Genomic DNA, 23892 nt, shown 5'->3' with positions numbered 1-23892 from the left:
TTGGTTTTAATTCATATGTTAAAATGTCAAAAAATGTTCCTCCTAGAATAGGTAAATAGATAAGTTACGTTTTTTTAAATTGTGGTAAAATAGTCGTAACATGAAATTTACATCTTAACCATTTTTAAACGTGTAGTTCAGTGGCATTAAGTACATTCGCATTGCTATGCGACCATCAGCACTATCCACCTCCAGAACTCTTTCGTCATCCCGAACGGAAACTCTGGACCATTAAACACTAGCTCCTCATTCCCCCTCCCGCCCGTCCCTGGCAACCACTCTTCTAGTTTCTGTCCCTGTGAATTTGATTGTTCTCGGTACCTCATGCAGGTTATTTACATTGTGATAGAAATTAAATGTAAGAGACCAGCACAATCCCACCACTCTGTCCTCTTCAGCAAGATGCAGGCATGGTAACGAGGAAGGACTGCAGAGTTCAGGTGTTTGAGATGGTGCGACTAGGGTGGAGTTGGGGATTTTTATGGTTCCATCTTTGAATGTTTAAATCTTTTGATTTTTGTGAATATATTTCATGAAGCAGGTAAAAATGCAGGGGTTTTTTTCCCAACCACTTAGCCCCAAGAGAGTTTACTGAGCAACTAATCTTTTCCTTACTGATTTATAGAAAGGTGTACTGTAGAATTTCAAAATGTTCCGTCACAAGGCACATTGTCATAGAAGAGCAGTTCTCCCATGCAATTTCATATGACACTGTAAATTCAGGAGTAATGGGAAAGCTAAAACGTAAACACAAAAATTCATTGTTGATAATCTAGGCTGTTTTTCTATGTAAATAAGGTCTCTCAGTTTTTGTCTCCATAGGAAGAACTGGAGAATCACAATTCTGTTTAACCTTTTTAATTTTATGCTAAATTTATTTTACTCTAATGGCACAGTTAACTGTTGTTTAGTTGTACCAGTTAACAGTAACACTGACAGAAGGAAATAAAATCGATGTGTAATATGCCCATTTGAGTTAGGGCCTTGGAAGCCCCGGTGGGATTAACCCAGCGATTGGCGAGGTGGAGACAAGGTGGGAGGCAGGGAGCTTTTCCAGCAGGCTCGCCGGTTTTGTTCTTAAGGCGCTCTAGGAAATTTTTTGAGATGCACTTGTGTACTGCAAGCACTCTTGGTGAGCAGTCCAGATTAGGTTGACTTCTACTTGTAGTGCTATTCACAGAGGCAAAATCAAATCCCATAAATCTATTATTTTTTTTAATTAGGTGTATTTTGCAATTTTAACATTCTTCAACTTCGTAAACATTTGTAGAAAGGATGCGGGGCAAATGAATACTCTAATGGTATGGCATTTCTTATTCTCTGCTTGAGAGATGTGTTCATTTCCCCTCCTTTCCTTTTAATCTTCCTGTTTCCTTGACACACCTGCTTCTGAACCCTATTCTCATCTCCCTGCTGTGACAGTTCACTAGCACTTCACGGTACCTAAGGTTCTTTCAACTCTTATTTTCCACCAACTGTCAGTTGCAAAATAAGGTTGCTTTGTTTGGGAGGGAAAGGGTAGAATCCTTTCTGAATGTCTCCTTTTCCTTTGAAGCAGGAGCACTTCAGAGACAATTGAACTGCTTTTAGGTTTTTCTTACCACCCAGCTTTTTCTTCTGATAGATCCTGCCGGGAACACACAGTTCTGTTGATGACATCGATTTGTTGCTATGGAAATAGTGGTAATGTCACAGATTCAGCCCAGTGACTTTATATCAGGTTCATGCAGGAGAAATGGGCAAGGCTTTAGGGGAGAACCTCATTAAAACTGAAAGCTATCAATTATGAGCAGGTGAAAGGTGAATGCAGCCAACCTTTTATGTAATGAAAACAAAAGTGAACCCCTAGTGAATTCACTGCATGCAATCGAACGTCCCAGCATGAATCCTGACCCATGAGAGCCTTTGACAAAATCAAAAATTTATACTTTGTCAGAATAATTCTTCTACTTAAGTTTAAATCTTTTAACCCAAATTATTTGCACAAAAATGGTCTTTCTCTTTGGATCCTCAGGACACGGGCAGCAGCAAGTAGTTCCTTCTCCAGTCTCAGCAGCCAGTCCGCCAACCAGCAAGCCCCAGCCACAGAATGGGAGCTCAGGAATGGGTAAGACCGCCACGTGAGGACATGTGCACATTGTGTGTGTCAGCCTCTTGAATCTTGTTGTGAAATTTAATCTGGGACTAAAGGGAGTTTTCAAAATGCCACTCCTGACAGTTGCTTCTTGCAAAGCATAATTCCAATTCTTATTGTAAAATATGTGATTGAAGAAATGATTAAAGGTAGTCTTTTAAAGATACTTAATATGCCCTTTTTTATCAGAATGATAAAGTGTTCTCTGTTAATAGTCTATGTGGTAGTTTCTCACTTCTTAGATTTTACACTCTCTTGACTTTGTGAGTTTGCATACCTTTTAAATTCTCGCCTTTTAACTCTCTAGGATCCGCTTATTACATTTGGCTTGTTTCGCCAAATTTCCGTTTTGGGCTCTCATGGGTCTTTATCTTAACTTGAAGACAGTATCATTTATATTGGTCATAGGTTCTGCTTCTCAGAGGTCTCACGGGTGGGAGAGAGTTTCTTTTAACTTGCTCTCAGCAGGTTCTGAGAGGCGGTAATGGAATCATTTTGTTTACTTTCTGTCCTTTGCTTTAGGAACCACCATTCAAAATTATGATTCGTAGAATTGGTTGGATTTATTTTTAGAGGTCCTGTTTTCTATTACAGCCTCGTATACACCCCCTCCTCTCCTCTCCTCCACTATTAGTTTCTATTTTTCAATGCTAAGAGTCTAAGAAAAGGAAAGTTAAGACGTCACTAATGTTTCTGTGAAGCTCTCGGGACATATGACTTTTTCCCCATTGGTCTTTGATGTTTTTATCTATCTCAAAATATCTCTCTACCTCCCTCCCTCCCTTTGTGAGTGGATCTATTTATACACAACTCTCCACTTATGTACTGTTGAAGGGAGGTGGTGGAATAAAATGGTAAATAATCTAAAAGTGACTTCCTTAGGCTGAAATACAAATAGTATGTTATTCTCTTCCTCCTCCCACAGATTTATTTTCCCGGTTGTCTGTCTTTGGCTTTTATTAATATTTATTTTAAAAAATCAGTTAACATTTTCTAAACACACATCAACTGGGGGGTGAAAGAAAAAAGACTGGATGTGTATTGAGGGGAAGCTGCCCGCATGAAAACTGGATGCATGTGTGTGTTTTATATAATTGTATGTTATATATTAGGTATACACACACACACGTATATTCTAGAAAGCACATGTACTTTCTTGCATAATCTTGAGGTAATTATTACCGTTGTGTGTGTAGTTGTCTCTCTTGACTCCCCAGTTACAATAGAAAATTTTAAGATCTGAGACAATCTATGTATATTTTTTTATTAAGTGCTACAAATATCAAGAATAGTATGATAGATGCTGTGGAAACTCTAAATAAATGCTGAATAATGGGAGATTTACGTTTCTCGCCAAATTCCATTCAGAAGAAGTGTTTTGATATAGGAGATATGAAATCATTGGACTAAATTCTATTTTCTGAATTTGGAGGTTGAAGCTTTACAGAAATGGTGCGCATGTAAAAAGGAGTTCGTGTGCTTGTAGGCTCTAATTACCTGCTCTTTCCAAGTGTGGGGCAGCCGCTTAGGCTTGGATAAAGGAGGCAGAAGGGGTCTCGGTGGTGAGCCACCTACCTGTCTTAAACCAAAAACAGATTCTTGCCCTTTGCTCCCACCTAAACCCACTCCCTAGATTTTTCAGTCCTGTAGATCAGTTGAGAACTGGGAGTTTTCTAGGAGTATTTTGAGGTAACGGATTTGTGGTAGGCATCCTTCACCTCAGATGGCGCATCGACTGTGTCCCTTCTTACTTCCTAGCCTTTCCTTTTGCTTGTTTTCTTACACACCTAGTGACTTGCCGTCAGTTTTACTGATGGAGGTTGATTTTCTTCCTCTGACCCATTATCTTGCCCATTGATACAAGAGAAAAGTTTAAGAAGGTGGACCTCTGAAAGAGCAGTATCCGGATTCATTACCATTATTAACTTGACCTTAGGACTTAAGTCAGCAAATATAGTAGTGAACTTGTATGTGCCCAGCCTTCATTCTAGATTGCTTTTCTAGCCTCCTGTTTCAGTCTCTATTTGATCTCCATCTCTCTTGATTACTAAAAAGGAGAAACTTTGCCTCTCTTTTTGTATGATTTCACCAATGACACCTCAATAAATTGAGAGTTACTGCAAAACTTACTGTAAAATTTAAGTAGAATAATGATTGTCCTTTGTGTTTGTTTTTAAAGGTTCCACTGTATCTAAGGCTTATGGTGCCTCAAAGACTTTTGGAAAAGCTGGAGGTGCCAGCCTTGTGAACAGTTCTGGGGGAACACAGGCCAAAGTGGTGCCCATTGCCAGCCTCACCCCTTACCAATCCAAGTGAGTTCTTCCATAGAGTAAGTTCAGAAAGTCCTTACCAAATAATATGAGGTATTTATATGTGAACTTCGAGGTTATCACACATGAAATAGGTTTCCTTTTTTTTTTTCTGTGGCAGGGAGGAGGGTACAGATTGTGGCAACCTTTACTCTCTTATCAGAAAGGAATGGCAAAAAGAACAATCTGCCATAGCCTGTGGAGTTTCATTCATTTCAAAAGAATTTGGAATTAAAAATATTTAATGCATAAAGAATCAGTTGATAGTCTTGTGAGTAAAAATAAATATTTGTTCTAATTCAAAAGACATTTCATCTTCTCATCCTATAAATAGACAACTTTTAGGCTAAAAATTGTTACTGTGATTTAGTCGGCTAAAAGAATCTGTCCTATTTGTATTAACCACATTAATATACCCTGAACAGATATTTCTTTTATATGACTTTTTTCCATTAAAAATTAATTTAACAGGGCCAGCCCTGGTAGCCTAGTGGTTAAGTTTGGCACACTCTGCTTCAGTGGCCTAGGTTCGATTCTCCAGCATGGACCTACACCATTAGTCAGTGGCCATGCTGTGGTGGTGGCTCACGTAAAAAAAAAAAAAAAAAAAGAGGAAGATTGGCAACAGATGTTAGCTCAGGGTGAATCTTCCTCAGCAAAAAGAGGAAGATTGGCAGCAGATGTTAGCTCAAGACAAATCTTCCTCAGCAAGAAAAATAACAGTTGAAAATTCGTGAGGGGTCTTCAGAATTCTTTCCAATATGTTTTTATTTATTCATTTCTTTGCCATGTAGGGGAGATGTGTTCCCCTGTAAAATTATAAGTAAGGTGACTAATGTGCCCAACACCTGCGTTCAGGATGCACATCAGGATGGGATGTCAGATCTTGTGCCTCCTTTTTCAATGGCCTATGTCTGAGGTCAGACTGCTTTTGTGTGTTTTCCTGTGATGGCTCACCAACACCATGTTCCATTACCTCGTATTTATATTCAATATGTGTCAGATTTGAGACAGAAGTTTGACACCAGCTATATCAGTTCCCATAACCGAAAATATAATTGCTGGTGTTACTTCATTGTCTAGCTTAGAACCTTTCATTAAGAGGATATTGTTGCCTTGGTGATGCTTTTTGGAGAAAGAAGAGAGTTTATAAATTTACTTATTTGACAGGAAAATGAGTTCATGTCAAATCACCTTGTATATTTTACTATTTGCTTATTCTGTAAACTGTCAAACCTGCATGTCATCTTGGAGTTTTAATTAGCTGGATTAAAATACAGCTTACATTGAAAAACGGAATATGCATAAGATAAGAGAGGGTCTCAGAAGATGATAAGGGAACTTTTCAAGTCTTTCCCAAGTGAGACTCCAAACACTGATATAATCTGTTTGGTTTTCAGGTGGACTATTTGTGCTCGTGTCACCAACAAAAGTCAGATCCGCACCTGGAGCAACTCCCGGGGGGAAGGGAAGCTCTTCTCCATAGAACTAGTTGATGAAAGTGTGAGTATTTGTCAAGTGGGGGGATAGGAGTCGTGGACTCTGAGAAGTAGAGGGCTCGTCTCTGTGCGCGCCTGGGAGGTGGAAAACGATAGTAAACCAAAAAGAAACATGACTGTTATTGTTGCTTTTCCTCTCTTTTAGTCTTTTGATGCTGTCTGGGAACGAGGGTTAAAGGTCATAAATAAAATCCTTTGTCTTAAACTGAAGCATTTGTAGCAGTAGAAATTAGTTTTCTAAATGTATAAGTAGCCTCATGGGCAGGGGAAGCCAGAGGTTTCTTGCTGGCAGGCTTAGTTGATGCCCCAGGAGGTAATGTCTGCTTATGAGAAAAGTGGAGGTTTGGGCAACAGTGGAAGTCGCACAGGAGCCACCTTGATAAGGGAATGGTTTTGTGGAAGATGGATTTTGGCTGTGCACACTCTCTATGTGCTTTTCTTAAAACCAAACCATGATGAAGAGATAAGAAATCCAAGTTGTGGAATCTCGACAGTCTTGCTAGCTGTTTCTCTGTCTATTAGTTTTGTTTATAATTCCTAATATGTACTTCAAGCCTTCTTTTCAAACTGCTGCCTATTTCCTGTTTGTTCAAACCTGTAAGAGGGCAGGAAAAAAATGAATGGTTTGTTTTTGGAAGCTGGAATAACTCCCCAAATGTTGTGACAGTGTGCTGGCAGAATCAATATCAGAACCTATTTTTCTTTACCAAATTATTGATCTAATCTGTCAGTTAGCTAAAATTTCAACCACTTATTTAAGTTTTTTATCTATCTGTAGCGTTTTGACTGATGGAAAAGTAAAAGTGAAAATCAAATCACAAGCACCCCGAAAACATGACTTGTTAGAACATTTGTGGCAATGACCCCTGAATATGAAGTGATTCCCCGCTTAGCGCAAGCATGAGGGAAGCTGGTGAATCATCGTGCTGCAGCACACCTCGCTGTGGGCTTCAGTCGTGTCACTCAGTGTTCAGAATCAGTTTATTTTTATTGTCAGAATGTTAAACTCACTGTTGGGTTTGTTGGGTTTTTTTAGGTTTCTAACTTGAGGTTGATAAAGCATGATAATGGGATCAGCTAGTTGAACTTACGTTGTTTCATCAGGGTTAATAACTTGAATATGTGACTGTAAAATGTGTGTTTCTGGAGTGTCCATAGCCTCTCATGGATCCCATTTGAGTTTGTGCTACTGCTTTAAAAATGTCGTTTTGACACTAAAGTGTCCTGGTTTTCACTGGTAAAACTTGATGAACACCACAATTCTAACCTGCTCTTCCATGCGTCTGCAGGGTGAAATCAGAGCTACTGCTTTCAATGAGCAAGCAGACAAGTTCTTTCCCCTTCTTGACGTGAACAAGGTATGGTAGTGTCAAGTCTAGAACTGAAACAGTTGAGTGGGGGATGAGGATGAGGGAACTCTCGTTCTTTGGAGAGCTGTGTGGTGGTGGTAAGGATTTTTCTGTCCAATTTATCCCATGTTCCATGGCTTGGCCTCTTTTGCAGGTCTATTATTTCTCTAAAGGCACTCTGAAGATTGCTAACAAACAGTTCACAGCTGTTAAAAATGACTATGAGATGACCTTCAATAATGAGACTTCAGTGATGCCCTGTGAAGATGACCATCACTTACCTACAGTTCAGTTTGATTTCACAGGGATTGGTGAGCTGGAGAACAAGCCTAAAGACTCACTTGTAGGTTAGTTTCCATATGAGAGCAATGAGTGGTGATTATTGGTTTTGTTTGCAGCATGCAGGGGAGGTGTGAGACTTACGTGCTTACCGTTCAGCCTTTGTCATGCTATCATGGGATCCTTGACCATCTCGTGCTAAAACATTGTGTCTACATTTTAGACATAATTGGGATCTGCAAGAGCTATGAAGATGCCACTAAAATCACAGTGAAGTCTAACAACAGAGAAGTTTCTAAGAGAAATATCTATCTGATGGACACCTCAGGGAAAGTGGTGACCGCTACTCTGTGGGGAGAAGATGTAAGTACTTGAATTGAGCAGTCAGAGCATGTGCAGAACAGCGGAGACATGCAGAGCTTCTTAAGTGGTTGTCTTGTCCTGTGATTTGTGGGGTTTTGGCCATATAGGCCATGTAGACCCTTCCTAATGAAGGATTGGGCTGTGTATGGAATATTTGAAATCCTTTATTTGATTTGCTTCTGTGAGATTGGCTATGTCAGTTTTACATAGTGAAATGCTCTTTCTTTTAACTCTAGACCAGTTGTGATGTGTCTCTGAGCAGATTCTTGTGTGTGAGGTTATCTGGTGTAGATTCCATGTACCATTTATTGCATTCACTCTACTATTGACTGTTTTCTGTAAAAATATTCTGTGTGTTCTTCCTGCAGTGACACTTCTTTGTATTTGGTGTTTTTGTTGTTATGCAGGCTGATAGGTTTGATGGTTCTAGACAACCCGTGATGGCTATCAAAGGAGCCAGAGTTTCTGATTTTGGTGGACGGAGCCTCTCTGTGCTGTCTTCGAGCACGGTCATTATGAATCCTGACATCTCAGAGGCTTACAAGCTCCGTGGATGGTAGGTTCCATGGGGCTAACCAAAGGGGTTTTTTGAGCCTGGGCTTTGAGAAGAGCTGGTTCTTTTGGTTCTTATTGGTTCTTATGATCAGTTTGTGTGCTGTCTGCTGAGCAGAGGGCTTCAGTGCTGAATGGGGCAGTTCCTGTATTTCTTGGAGACGTCCTGCCTTCTGAGAGGATGGCTTTAAAACCTTTAAACTGACAAACTTGTAATCTCATGACAAACCTGCAGAGTCAGAGGAGGCAATTCGAATGGAAGTGCTGCATGCTGACCTCGATCCTGCCGGAAGCAGGGTGAGGCCAGGCTTCAGCAGCTGTGTGCTGAAGGACTGTCAGCTGAAGCCATCTTTCTTTGCTAGGTGTAAAGCTGTGGGCTTCTCTGTGTTGGGAGGGAAAGTGCTTTCTTGTTCTGTCCAGTCTTTGGTGCTGATCGCATCTTCTAGTGTGTATTCACCAGACTCTGATAAAGTGCAGTGGGAACAATGGGCTTTTGTTGGCATTATATTGTTATTCTCAAAGCACACAGGGGATGAAGAGAGCCTGTTAAAATCTCCTCACTGTATCTAGCTTTTTAGGGTGTTAAAACTCTGCCTCAGAAGACACTTCACACTGAAACATGCTATGCAAGAATGGATGCGGTCAGGGAAAACACTTTAACTAGCTTGAGCTTAAATAGTTTGTATAGCTGTAGTCACAGAGGGAAGGGTGTCGGTTTCGAGCAATGTCTTAGGGTTTAAGTGACTAAAGAATTAGCTCATGTTACATGTCCATGTCCCCACTTTCATTTTTTTTTTAGATTGGCACCTAAGCTAACAACTGTTGCCAATCTTTTTTTTGTTTTGTTTGTTTCTGCTTTTTCTCCCCCAAATCCCCCCAGTACATAGTTGTGTATTTTTAGTTGTGGGTCCTTCTAGTTGTGGCATGTGGGACACCGCCTCAGCATGGCCTGACATGCGGTGCCATGTCCGCGCCCAGGGAAACTTGGGGCCGCCAAAGTGGAGTGCGCAAACTTAACGACTCGGCCACAGGGCCGGCCCCCCCGCCCCCCGCCCCGCTTTCAGTTTGAGTCTTAAGACAGCTTCATGCGTATGGTCCACGTGTCTCTATATTTAACTATTCTGGTCACTGGCATTCCATTATAAGGCAAGGCCTGTTAATAGTCTAACCAGAAATAACCACAGCTTTGGTTTTTCCTTATTGCTTGATTTTCTTTCAACCTCTGGAGCTTGACCTCAAGTTAATTGTGTGCCCACATTAAGGTCTTCTATTTTACTTGTCAATGACTGTGATCCTGGTTAACGTAAAAGACATGGCTGTCTCCAGAAGAAAATAACTTGGCATTGATCAAAGAGAAGTTCAGTGCACGCACACCACCTAGGCAAGGATTGGGGACGTTTAGATCTTGGTTATAACAATGTGAAATTTTCATTGTGAGAAGCACTGCCTCTCTCCTTGCTCTGTTGACTCCTGATGAGCTGTCTTTGGTGGCAAATGTCTCCTTGGAGTTTTTGAAACCGTAAACTTGTGTAGCTAGTGGTGGTGAAACAGATTTATGGACCTTGCTGTGCCTCTGTGATGGATTTAGCCGCTTACCTGACAGAGTGAGAAGGCAGTTGTCTGCAGCTCAGGGCAGCAGCTATTCTGTTAGATGGGCTCTTTTTAAGGAGCCTGTTCTGTACGTGGTTAGTTTTTAGTTATCGTCCTCTTGGATGACTTTGGCGTGATCTCAAACTGACTCCTTCCTGTCACAAGTATGATCCTGAGCCACTTTCTTCCTGGCCCCCTTCCTTCATATCAGCTGGTATGTGATCACGAAGTATAATCAATTTTAATAATTTCATACAAATTAGTTTTTAATATTGACATAATTTAAATCTCACTGAAAAGGTAAATCTACAAGAAAACAGATAATATCTTCTAATGAATTACTTCGGGTTACATAATCTTTTGGGCTCTACATCAGGCTTAAAAGATCCTTCACCATGGGAACATTTTTTGCTACCTGGTTATAATATGTTGACTCTGTCGCTTTCTATACTGTTACATTTCAGTGATGATGACACAGCTGCTGCCCAAGGAGTGTCAGTAGCCCAAAGAACTGTATCAGAGCTCTACATTGTTGCTTTTTTGTTGACTTTCCAAATTACTGTTTTGGGGCCTTGGGCCCTCAGGCCAGTGTTGCTATGCAAGGCTAATTTAAGAAAAAGTTCTGTGGTACTTTGGCACTGTCTTTCTTGACCACTGGGGGGCATCAAAGCAATTGAGATAGTAAGAGGTCATTCCGTTTCTTCAGTAGACTTAAGATAGAATGATAGTAATTGCAGCCCACGTGCTCATGACCTATGAAAGCTGGGTGGGGAGTGGATAGCCTGTGTCTGGCATATAGAAACATGTAGTATATTTGATAAGTATCTAAAGTACCTGTCATTCTTTGTTTATTTTTCAGGTTTGACTCAGAAGGACAAGCCTTAGATGGTGTTTCCATCTCTGATCTAAAGGGTGGAGGAACAGGAGGGAGCAACACCAACTGGAAAACTTTATATGAGGTTAAATCGGAGAACCTGGGCCAAGGTGACAAGGTATCCTGCCTTCCTAACTTTCTTCACCAAAGCACTTAAAGAATGCCAAAGGATGAGTTTTCAAACCTGATTCTGGTACCAGCAGTCAGACACTAGTTCAGAGCTGTGATTCCTGACTCGGGCTCTGATCAGAGCGTGGTGTGCTGGTTGAGAGTTGCTGCCAGAGTGAAGGAGCTGTGCTTACTAATAGGAGTTTGTTGTATCCCTCAGGTGTGTCGAGGCAGAAAAATGTTGAGAACTCTGACTTAGAGAGTTATTCGATTCTTAGAAGGATCTTAATGACATGGTAATAACCCACCTTTGTGTTATAATATGAACTGCCTTCAGGTCCATATTTCTTTTCTGTGATTGTTCCTGTAAATTGAAATGTCCACATACCAAGAAGATGATTTTGGGGGTTTAGCTCACACTGAGTATTAGTCAGGCCCAGACGTCAGGCGGTTCGCGTGTGCTTGTACTGGCTGTAGAGTGTGACCCTTTTCTGGGCTGAGTGTTGCCTGTATTTTCTGACAAGAATTGACTCTGGTGTTTGACGTTAGTTGCAGCTTCCCTTTCAATGTTTGGATTTAATGACCTTCCTCCCATCTTGATCTCAACCTGTATTCTGTCAGCAATTCAATATTTAAATCATTTATTTCTCCTTTATCTTCCCAAAAACAGCAATTCCTGCTTTATTATTTTCGTATCGTACAATATAGTTTTTATTCCTTATTGTCTCATTTCACTGTATTCCCTTATCCATCATTGTCATCAGTTGCAACTTATAATGCTTTTATACAGCATCTTGAAAACTAAACACTGGACAGACCTGTGTTGTCCCGTTATAGGAACAGCTGCTCTTTGGGTTCTCTGTCACCCAATTTCTCCTTTAGATCTAAAGGTACAGGGTGTGTAATAGAAGAAATCAGGCCTAGAGACCTAGTTGCACTGAAGCTTTCAAGTCACGCTTTGAATCTGGACCTTGCCTAGAAATTCAGAAAAACTATTTAGGCATGCTCCTAGGAGACTGACTTTTTTTAGAGCCTTCTAGATTGAGGCCTCGCCCAAGCTTTTTACCATCCACATTATTGTTTTGTCTCTTGTGATCTGAGACATTGGAAAGCCCCAGAGGCTGCTGACCTGGCTCTGAATTCAGAGTACACCCAGAGGGAACTGCCCACCCCAAAAAGTATTCGTCCCATCTCCTTTCCATGAGAGTTACAGTGCAAAATGAATAACAACAACATGGAGCTCAAGCGCGTGACTTAGTCCTGGCTGCATTTACTCAGCGGCTTCTCCACTTTGAATGTGCTTGTTCAGTTATTTTTGCGTTCTGCTGAATTTGACCACTTAGACCAGGGGTTGACAAACCAGCCCGCAGGCCACATCCAGCCTGCTGCCTGTTGTAAGCAGTGTTCTGTTGGAGCACGGCCACGTGTTTTCATTTTGTGTTGTCTGTGTATGCTCTTGCACCACCACAGCAGAGTCAAGTAGCTGCAACTGAGACTGACCAAGAGGCTTGTAAAGCCTGAAATACTTACTAGTTGGCTTTTTACAGAAAAGTTTGCTGACCCCTGGCCTAGACAAAGATAAAGGTGGATGTAGGCCCTAGAAATCACTGCTCTTGTTTTTAATGTGGGAGGAATGGTTGGACACAGCTGCCCTGGATTTCACTGCCTTGCTCTGTAGTCCTGGATCTGCTGCCTTTGGAAGGTCAGAGGAGTGGGGAGAACACGTCTTTGTCTTTCGTATAGTCTGTTTCAGTTTTAATTAATTTAGTCTAGTTTATCATTAACTCTTATTGTTAAGAAATTATATGCTTTAGAACTTTGTTTATTACATTCACGGGCTTTGTAGTCAGCACAAGTGATTTCTAAAACTACAGAATGAATTATTCTCTGTAATCGTGTTGTGATCTTGAGGCTTAGAATTTATAAACATTACACTGAGCCGAAAGGACAAGCTTTGGGCGGCCTCTAAGTCCAATCCTGAATGTAATTCTAGGGCCCAATGTCTCATGTCACTCATTTTCTCCTGAAGGCGGACTATTTTAGCTCTGTGGCGACAGTGGTGTATCTTCGCAAAGAGAACTGTATGTATCAGGCCTGCCCATCTCAGGACTGCAATAAGAAAGTGATTGATCAGCAGAATGGATTATACCGCTGTGAGAAGTGTGACAGTGAATTTCCCAGTTTCAAGTACCGCATGATCCTGTCAGTAAGTAGAATGGGTAGATGAGAACCACTGTGGTGTTTCTTGAGTCCTGCCAAGTGCCAGGCACTGTAGAGACAATAGCAAAAACAAGATAGCTCACCGTAGGAAGCCTGCAGATGACTAAGTGCTAAAGAGCTTGTTATTGTTCTATAAATACGGAAGGGGCCTTTCACTCAACTCTATAGCAGTTTGTTTGCTCCTACTAAAAGCTTTTTTTCGTACCAGAAAGTTGCATTTAGATACCCAGCCAATTTTAGTCTGCTGAGCATGTGGTACAATTACAGCATTGGTGGCGCTCACTTGCTAACTGTTATGAAGATAAATTAATTTGAAATGGCATTTCTGGAGAGCAGTAATTATACTTCTACAGCCGATGCCTATATTTAGTTATTTTTCTTGTGGGTAATCTGTTCCTCCAGCCTTAGTAGAGCTGACTTCAGAGGAATGTGACTGCATGCTGATGTGGGATTGTGGCTTTTCTGCATTGTAAGAATTGTTTCTTTCTGTTTTAAAAAGCTTTAAAATGAAGTGTGTACATTTTTTAAATAGTTAGACTAATTGATCATAAAAGTACCAGAAAATGGGCTGTCAGATTTTTCTAGAAGTTGATTTGACAGTAATATATCAGAAGCTTTAAAAATCTTTCTATTTTCTGACATAGTAGACACTTGGAAGGAATTTCTTCTAAAGAAACAATCAGATGTTCCATCTCTATAAAGTTGTCTGTTACCCTGTTGTTTATTTTGAAAACTTGAATACAGCTTAAATATCCTTAATATTCTACTGGTTAGTTCCTTTATTATCTGTAGAGTGAAATACCGTGAAGGTGTTAGAATTTGCTGTTTGACAGTTTCCACAGTTAAAATATTTGAAAACCATTGTTAATACTATTGAATGAAGACTATTAAAAAATTTCCTGTTACTCTTATGAAATCTTTTCAGATAAAAAAGTGAAGGACTCCGCCTCCCCTTTCTACATTCTCACTGCCCCTTAAAATGTCAGTTCAGCAGGAAAGTGCTACATTTAAGCTTCTTATTTTCTGTAAACTATAAACTCCGTTGAGCTAAGATGAGGAAAGTTGTCTTAGATACTTTATTCTGTCAGCCTTTCTGTTAAACCTCGAAGTGGAGTGCCCAGCACACTGGTTTCCTGTGGTGCTCACCCGTGTGTCTGTCGTCGCTGTCCTCGCCCTGTGGAGTCGGGGCCCTTGCCTCTAGGAGGGTAGCAGGGGTAAGCTGTAGGCGTGAGCCCCGTTATGTGATACATTCCCTTATGTTTGTGAGTGCTTTTAACCTTTCTTGTCACCTTATTTTTCATCATAACTTTTGAAGTTAAAGCCCATGTATATGCAAAATGAATATATAAAATTATCAAAATGGTACTTAAAAAAAAACCTTTGCTCTCTTATTTATAAAACTAAGCCTTTTACTTGTACCTTTTAGCAGTTAGATTCTTTGTGATCCACTTTCTTCCTTGACTCTCCCCTATTTAATTTTACACCGTGGTCCAATTGGACACACTAGATTGCTCATTTCTGTTGCTAGGTAAATTTGGTGACTGGACAGAGGCCCTTAGCTCAGGCTTTTAAATTGTCTGGGATGCTCAGCAGTGACTTAGAGCTGTCTCATGGAGCTCCTCCTAGTGACTGAAGAACGTACAATGCAAAACGCAGAGAACTGGCCCCAACTCATTGGAGGCTCATTCAACCTTAGTCCAAAGGCCGTTGCAGCTGTAGGGGAGCTGTGCCGTGTGCCTGGATTCTGCGTCTGAAGGAGAACTTAGCTGGGCCGGATCTCCACTGAGATCTGAAATCACGCATCCACAGCAGAGTGTGTTCCTGCTGTGATCCAGACTTAGATTTTAACCTTATTTCTCTGATACTTTTCACATTCTTTAGAAAGAATGTAGTATATATAGTGGTAGTGGTTTTTTTCCCTTGGCAATTACCTTAATGAGTGGGGAAAGTTAATCTCCTTTTATTATTTCTTTGCTGAAATAATAGAGTTGTGTTTTTTAGGTAAATATTGCTGATTTTCAAGAGAATCAGTGGGTCACTTGTTTCCAGGAGTCTGCAGAGGCCATCCTTGGACAAAACGCTGCTTATCTCGGGGAGTTAAAAGAGAAGGTTGGCCACATCTTTTATTATTACTCTAATAGTTCCTGTGTGGTAACACTCACCCCCTTTTTGCTCTTTAATATTTTTTGGTGTGTTTCTTTATGGTATTGTATATAGTTTCTCTTTTTGGTGATTATTTGAGAGCTCATCTGATTTTGTCTAATTTTGTCCGTCTTAGATGTGCTAACAACGAATTAATGAAGTAATGTATATAAAAGTGCTTTAAAAACAGCACTTTACAGGGGCTGGCCCAGTGGCGCAGCGGTTAAGTTCGCATGCTCCACTTTGGTGGCCCAGGGTTCGCAAGTTCAGATCCCAGACATGGACTTAAATGCCGCTCATCAAGTCGTGCTGTGGTGGCGTCCCACATGCAAAATAGAGGAAGGTTGTCACAGATGTTAGCTCAGCAACAATCTTCCTCACAAAAAAACCCCATCCCTTTACAAGGATAAACCAATTACTTCTCCTTGTTACTGCAAGCACACTGGGGTGGTGCGCCTGTGCTCACTGAGGTTGGGAGGGCATCTTCTGCAGTCGCCTCAAGGACCAGTTTGCCTTTTTAACATAATAAACACCGTCCTGAAAAGTTGAATCAAATCCTGGTTTAAATTCACTTGTTATTTCAGGTCATCAGATGCAATTCTTAGAACTAACTTTTTTTCATAACATAACTGCCATTTTGTTTTTATAAATCTGTATTTTCATGTATTGGGTTTATTTAATCCTGGGACTAGATAACTAATTTTGCTAAACTTAGGAAAGGTGTTTGCTCAGATAAAACATGTAAAGAAGACCAGTAAAAGCTGTATTTTCTGGGCCATACATATTAGCATCTATCTATAGATTTTATCTTTCTACTTCCTCCAAATTGATTAGAATACTTGTAGAAGCCACTAAGAAAAAAAGGTTTGTCATTTGTTTGGACGTGTTTTTCTTACTCTTTCCTGTCTTCAGTTCTGTCCATTTGACTCTGCCCCCATCTCTTTTTAAATTGTCCATGAGTTCTCTGAAAATAATCCCAACAAGCCCTTTTATAGGAATAACTGGAATTGCCTTTAAAGTATGATGGCATCTTTTATCTGTTTTGCCTGGTCCTCTGTTTTCATATCAGAGTTCAAGGCTTGAGGCAGCCTGGCAGAGTTTTTTATGAGCTTGTTACATTTGACTGTTTTTACTGCTGGTGGATGAGGACATGTAGAAACGCCTCCCTCAGAAACCATGATATTTGAGAGTGTGTGCTCCGTGCTCTCCCCAATCTTAGCAGAATAATGGCAGCTGGTGTAATCTTCTGGAGGTTTAATGCATTGTTTTATTTACATGTCTGAAAGCCCAGAGGACTTGTTTTGTGTGTGTGAAGTAACCTTTATACAAGAGTTCTAAGCAACAAAGCTTTTATGTTTCGTGTGGCTTGCAAAGATAGTCTTGGCTCATGTGAACTGGTAATTTTACATAAAGTTATTGTAAATTTGTTTTATGCATATTTATATAAAATGCTTTCTCTAGTCCCTCTCTGTTTACTAGACCTTTTTATAAGAAAGCAGCTTAATCAAATAGTATTTGAGGGGCGAGAGAAAAAGAGAGAGGACTGTGTTTTTTTAACTTTGCTCACTTCACCTGTCTGCTTCAGTCGCTCACCAAATCAGTAGCTGTAAAAACGGGGTCAAATAATGTATATGACAACTTGAGCTTTTTTCTGAGTGTTTTTCCCCCCAATTCTTAAATTATGATGAAGATACTGGGCCTCACATCTGTTCCATCACAAATTTCTGAAGTTTAGAAATGTCTTTTCTAAAAGTGTTTCAATTTTTCATTGTGGTAAAATACATATAAAATTTACTGTTTTAACCATTTTTAAGTATAAGTTCGTTAGCGTTAAGTACATTCACATCTTTGTACAACCATCACCGCCATCCATCTCTGAAACTTCTTCATTCCAAACTGAAACTCTGCCCATTAAACACTAACTCCCCACTTCCCCCTCCCCCAGCCCCTGGCAGCCACTTTCTGCTTTCTGTCTCTGAACTTGACTAATCTAGGTAGACTGTTTTAATTTTTAATAAAATTAGAATTAAAAGTTTTATGTAATGGAATCACCTTTAGATTAGTCATTCCTAAGTAATTTTGAACCACTGGGGGTGATAATTTTTTCAGAGACACTTTTCACAAAGTCTTTTTAAAAGTCTCATGGATATTTTCAAATGGTCCAGTAGTTTTCTTGCCTAAAGATTTGTATTTGTTTTTGCAGAATGAGCAGGCATTTGAGGAAGTTTTCCAGAATGCCAACTTCCGATCTTTCACATTCAGGATCAGGGTCAAACTAGAGACCTTCAATGTAAGTAAGATCACCCGGGCTGCAGAAGGGTTAATTATCAGTGGGAAACTGCTGTTTGTCACCCATAACAACATTATAGTATTAACTGTCAGTTAATTGCTTACTGTGCCAGACCCAATTGCCAGTTGCTAATTGCCAGAGCCAGTGCTAAGCACCCTGCTTTTCTTACTCGTTGAATCTTCCCAACCCTGAAGTACCATTTTTTATCCCGTGTTCGGATAAGGAAATGGACTTAGAGAGGTTAAATGTCTTCTTCAGAGTCGAACATATAGGAGAAAAAATGCTTTTCAGTTAAAACCTGGGGGATTTTTGTTTGTGTACTAAAAAAGAATGATAATGTGTTTCGTGCACTCACATCTTCACAAGGTCTGGATTCTAAAATCAGTATGTGAATCAAAGACCACATGTAGTTAAAATTCCCTTGAAAACTCCTTATTACATTGCCGTAACATCCTGGAGTTGTGTAGTCATAATGAAACAGCATTTGCTGAGCACTTATTATCTGCCAGATACTGCTCTATACCCTTTGCCTTATGTGTATTATCTCACTTGATCCTGGCAATAACCCTATCTATAGGAACCCTTGTTAGCCCTGTTTCACCAGTGAAAAACTGTGGGCGTACAGAGGATGAGTAACTTGTCTAAAGTCATATGCTAGCAAATGGCAGCACTAAGATTCCAGCACAGGCAGTCCAACTGCAGAGCTCTGCCCTTCACCATGCCTATAAACATGACTGGTGGTTACTGAGCAGCTGAAGCACGTGAGCCGGAGCCAGGCTCTGCGCCCTTCTGGGCTTCACCCCATTCAGCCTCCAAAGGCGCTGTTCCATCCTGTGAACGAGTGAGGAGGGAGAACTCTGAAAACACTCCTGCTTGTTGCAGAGCTTACTCATTCTGTTTTATTACTAGATCTTAATCTTAATGCCTGCTAATAGATGTGTTTGGTTTGTGAGCAATAAATGAGAGAGGGAGTCAGATGTCTGTGATCCAGTGTCAGAGTGGGGCGAGGTCAGGGAGGGATTGGAGGGGTCATTCAGTCCCTCATGGTGCGGACAGGGAAGGCGAAGTACAGAGAGCTAAGATGGGCCCCAAGCCAGGTCTTCTTCCTTTCTTTTACACCACACTCAGCGTTTAGAAGTACCTGTGTGTGGGGCTGGCCCCGCGGCTGAGTGGCTAAGTTTGCGCATTCCGCTGTGACAGCCCAGGGTTTCGCTGGTTCAGATCCTGGGCGCAGACATGGCACCACTTGTCAGGCCATGCTGAGGTGGCATCCCACATGCCACAACTAGAAGGACCCACAACTGAAATATATAACTATGTACTGGGGGGATTTGGGGAGAAAAAACAGAAAGGAAAAAAAACGAAGTACCTGTGTGGCTTCAGGCAAGTCACTCACCCTCTCGGAGTTCCTTTTTCCCCCTCTGTAAAGAGAGTAAGTTGAACTTGATAAGCCCTCTAAGGTCCGTCGCAGTTGGGTTCTAGGTTTCCAAGTGGGAGCATGGGGAAATGATGACAAGGGGTCTGTGATGAAGGGAGGAGTCTCTCCACTCCCCCCAGCCACAGAAATTCTGCGCTCTGTTCGCACTCGTCATTTTCTTTTCATCGGGATTACTGAACGCGGAACCCAGCATGTCTTTGTGTTTGCTCCTGCTGGGATCCTTGAAGCCACTGAAGCAAAGGGGGTTATCACCACTGCTCCAGGCCACGGGCTTTCCTTCATTCACAAACTGCTTTTCTCTTCTCAAAGGATGAGTCTCGAATTAAGGCCACTGTGATGGACGTGAAGCCCGTGGACTACAGAGAATATGGCAGAAGGCTGATCATGAACATCAGGAAAAACGCACTAATGTGAGAAGAGCAGTGCTGATTGGGCAGAAGTTTGAAAATAAAGAGCCGAAATGAAATTGATTTCTTTCTACCCCCTGTGTGACAATTCCACATTAGCTACACAGAGCGTAGAGCTTCTTTATGGTGGATTAAGCAATTTCCTTCCTTATATGCGTCTTGAAACCATTGGTAGGCAAAGGGAGGTGTGCTCAGAGACTGTGGTGTAAACTGTCGGACCTAGGGGTCCAGCTGACAGGCAGTGCAGTACCAGTCCCTCCCTCTATCTTCAGGCTTTTGTCAGTCTTATGGAGATTTCATTATCTTCAAGCAGGAATTATGTTGCAAGTAAATTGACCCTAAATCTGCAGACAGTGAAATAAATTATGTAACTAGGTTTCTGCTCCATTGGTGACATTTCTGCAACTTGGGTTCCTTCTCGGGAGGGAGAGCCGACAAGTGGTTGTGCTGAACCTGGGTGTTTTAGTAAGCGCGTCTTCCTAGAATTCAAAGGCGCTCTCTTTCTAGAGGTGCCACATAGTTGTTAATGCTCAGAATGGCAATAGGGTAGAATTATTAATCAAAGACATATCTTTTATATCTGAAGATAGCCTTCCTTCAGGGTTTAATAGACTGAGTCAGATGGGTCTGATATTAATCAAAATTGTCTCTTCTGAGGAAGGCTGATAAGCATTGACTTGCTGTCCCCCAGGGACATCCAGGCAACTACAAAGCCTTGCTTTAGTTTCACTTCAATTAATGTTGCATTTTGGTTGGTGAATGCACACTTTTTCTACCTGTACATATTTCTTGCGTTTGTATGTTTCATTTCTTGATTAAAGCTATGTTAAAAATAGAAGGGATTTTGAAGGAAGAAGCCCTTTGTTTCTTTTGCTTTGTTTTAATAAACAGTATATTCTCTGCTTGTGAATCCTACTTTCTTTGAATTCAAAGCGTTCTTATAACTGGAAAGCAGTTCATTAGCCTTCATAATAAATGTTCACTTGGGGGAGATGTTAACTCATTACAAACTTGAAGATTAGTCCAAACCACGGAGATCCTTCTTCCTAATGTTTGCAACCCTGAAATGCATCTTTAAAAGAACGAAAACACTAAAAACAAAAGGCCATTGTGCCCAAGAATGCTGATGGTCTGGCACTTTGGGATTTTATTGATGTTTACACAGCAGTCTAACACCAACCAGGCTTTGAAATGTGTACAGACAGTGAGCTGGTAAGAAAACAGTAATTACGCCACTGGGCTTTTCTGTCAGCCAGAGCGCGCTTGCTCTGAGTGTTCCTACTCATGTTAATTATCTACCCGGTTGCTGCACCCACCGCTTGGCATGTGCTGCACATCTCTGCGAGTATCCGGGCAGTGTTGCAGTCAGCCTGCAGCAGGAGCACCTGGTCTTTAATGTGTGCCAGTGCAGTACAGAGGCCCTCTGTGGAGCTGTCGAGTGATGATGTCCTGTCCGTTTCGTCCTTAGCTGTCCTCGTTCAGGAGGAGCCAGCCGACTGGACACAGGATGGCTCCCATTCCTCACAGTAGACAGAGAGGGCCTTTTCCCAGGCCCACTGATTGTTTGGGTCACATTCTAGTCTCAGAAGATGGTCGTTGGGCTGCACTTGATTCTCTGACTGAGACCTCAGCGATTGTTAGGGAAGCTCTTTTCTGTCTGACCTTGCTTATAAAGCACTGACTAGAAAATTATAGTCTTCACCACTATGCTGGATTGACAAATTGTGGGTTGGAAGTGATAATCTAGCTTTCCATCCAGTAGCCAGTCTTTTATATCCACTACTCCCAGCATTCCCTTCTCTCCCCAACATGTCTCTGCCCCTCGAAGACTGACTAGCCACGTTGCCGTCATGCCTGTCGGGAACATTGTATGAGTCACCACACGTTTTCAGTAACCACGTGATGTCACCAGCACGTCTACATGGATGTGATTAGAAACCTGTGCAGGGTGCTCTGGGGGAGGGCGGTTCCCTCTCTCAAGGGAGGTTGTTTAGCAGATTTCCCTACTGAAAATCACATCACCAGTAGAGGAGTATCAGAAATTGGCTCCACTGTTAGGCTTTTAAGAGATTTAGGTCCCTGAGGAGTGCCTAAATAGATTCTGGCCCACAGTTCTTAGAATTGTCTTGGATAAAGTTTACCTCGAAAGGCTGTTCATGTTCTATTTCTCATCTTTCACTTTGAGATCAATGTTTATTTTGCGTACACATGACATCAGCGTTAAGCAATTAGGAAAAAATCTAATCTTTTCGCCTTTATTTTAAATGGTTCTTGGATTCCCTCCAGTCTCATTGTGAAGGAGGCAGGAAAAAAATAAATAAAACGGTAATAATCTGATTTCTGTCCATATTTTCAGTGTTTTATGCTTTCCATTAACGCTCTGCTAATCTCCGGTGTGCTGTTCTGACTGTTTGGAACTGCAGGGCCCCAAATTTCCCCTCCTCCACTGTTCTTCCTGAGTGGCCTGTCTTCGAAAAGTACAAATAATATTGATCGTGGTATTTAATACACTAATGAAAGCCATGGTTATTGACTACATAATTAATATACTGTCTACAAGTAAAGTTTGGCAGCCCAGTATATAAAGGTTTATGTTGCCTCTGTTTGTTTGGCAATATGCTTTCCAAGGTTTCCTGTATAGAAAATGAAACGTCCAGTCTCCTTTCCTTCTTTTCACTTGTTAGAAGGCTGCTACTCCCCTAGTAAATTGATTGTTTCCTTATCTCAGAGAAGATTTCTCCCTCACCACCCCCACCATTTTATGTGGTTTGTTAGCTCGTAGTTTTATAATCCACTCTTGGTAGGGTTCTGGCTTTTATAAACACTTTTACTAAGTGAGTATATTTTATTATTAAGCTGATGTTAAGTATAGTTCGTGTCTGTTAAGGAAAAAAGGAAAGGAATGGGGACTGCTTGGACCGTTGATTATTTCTTACACAAGTAATCCATGTTCATTGTAGAAAAATAACCTGCAGATAAGAAAAAACAAAATTACCCATAATCCCACCAGTCAGCAATAACCACTTGTATGGCTGACTATTTTCTGTGCATGTATAGTTTTAATTAAAAATAGGACTGTACTATCATACCATTCTGTAACACTTCTTCTAGCCCTATAGGATGGATATCTCTTCTTTTTCAATAAAAGTAGACCTGCCTAATTTTAGTTGGTATTTGGCCATATGGGTGTGTAAATTTATTGAGCCAATTCAGTTTTGCTGGATGCTTATACCCTCTAATTGTTACCCTAAACTCAGCTTTCCATGGGCAGGAACACTTATCCTTTGTGACTGTGGAAATGTATGCCGCCTTATGCCGCCTTTTCTTGTTCTCTTAGGTTCTTTGTTTTTCCTTCCCCTTAGTCCTGGTGATAACTCCTCCTACCCTGTCCACCATCGAGGGCTGGCAGGTAATTTGAGCAGGCCCTAGAATCCTCTGGAGCGAAAGCAGGTAGATTAATGTAGGGAAGAGAGGGGAGAGGCAGGCTTCAGAGCCATGGGTGGATTCGTCCTACCTCCCTCAGGACAGGGTTGCGGCTATAAAGAAAGAGGCCTAAGCCCTCTTGTTTTCTGCTAGTGTGGCAGAAATGCCCTCTTGAGAACACGTTTGACTTGCTTTATAAATCAACCTGATTCTTTATCTAAAGTTATTAGTTAATGATTATTAAATCTTTTCATCACATTGGTGACGGTGGTTTTGTTAAGTCATTGGGGAAGGTGTGTAGCCTTTGTCTTCATTGACCGCCTGTTTGTCTTCTTCCAGGCGATTTTAAATCAAGATACTTTGTCCCCAAGTGTGGTCTATTTGGAGGAAGGCTTGGGGCTAAGGAGTAATATCAGGAGTCAAATTAAAATTCAGTAAATGGAGAGATCACTGGAGACTGGAGTCATCAGAGAAGAGTTCACAAAGAATTGAGTGATTTGAGACGCAAATTGTAGCCTTCCTATAGGTCAGGGGCTATCTGATCTATATGGAAGAATGCAGCAACACGTGCAAATAGACATTCCTTCTATATTTACCGCTGATGGATGAAGCTATGTAGATGCCATGGAAGTTAGGCAGACGGCACCAAAAGAAACTGGGTTCCTGGTGTGAATAATGTTTGCACATGGGTCGTCTAAGAGGACTTACCAGTATTATCTATTGCCAGGTTCGTCACTCTTGGCATTGGGCTTGTCATAAGTTTGTGACTTGCCAGTGAACTTGTGAGTGTACATGGGACTTTGAGCCAACCACCCACCTGGCCATTTTTACAGCCTTTCAGCTTTGCCAGGCTCTTAATGGCTGTCACCTTGCACCCCTACTTCTTAGCTATTGATAAATCTCAGAATGTATAAT

At 41.1% G+C, this 23892-nt stretch overlaps 1 protein-coding gene across 2 annotated transcripts in view; it reads left to right on the top strand.

Annotated features, from left to right (window-relative positions):
• The window catches only part of RPA1 (replication protein A1), a 56819-nt gene extending 36363 nt beyond the window's left edge, over positions 1-20456 (top strand). The window contains exons 6-17 of one of the 2 annotated variants that reach the window (XM_046676544.1): positions 2015-2107; positions 4314-4446; positions 5844-5946; positions 7232-7300; positions 7446-7638; positions 7794-7933; positions 8341-8489; positions 10935-11067; positions 13087-13263; positions 15279-15386; positions 17623-17709; positions 19457-20456. In XM_046676544.1, coding sequence (XP_046532500.1) covers positions 2015-2107; positions 4314-4446; positions 5844-5946; positions 7232-7300; positions 7446-7638; positions 7794-7933; positions 8341-8489; positions 10935-11067; positions 13087-13263; positions 15279-15386; positions 17623-17709; positions 19457-19561 — 1490 coding nt within the window. In that variant the 3' untranslated portion in view covers positions 19562-20456. The remainder of the gene's footprint in view (positions 1-2014; positions 2108-4313; positions 4447-5843; positions 5947-7231; positions 7301-7445; positions 7639-7793; positions 7934-8340; positions 8490-10934; positions 11068-13086; positions 13264-15278; positions 15387-17622; positions 17710-19456) is intronic. The other variant, XM_046676545.1, reaches the window with a different exon arrangement.
• Positions 20457-23892: the final 3436 nt, after the last annotated feature.

Source organism: Equus quagga, chromosome 11 (assembly GCF_021613505.1).
Source record: "Equus quagga isolate Etosha38 chromosome 11, UCLA_HA_Equagga_1.0, whole genome shotgun sequence".
NCBI lineage: Eukaryota > Metazoa > Chordata > Mammalia > Perissodactyla > Equidae > Equus > Equus quagga.
The sequence above is the reverse complement of the archived record's forward strand: the minus strand, read 5'-3'. Positions and strand labels throughout refer to the sequence as shown.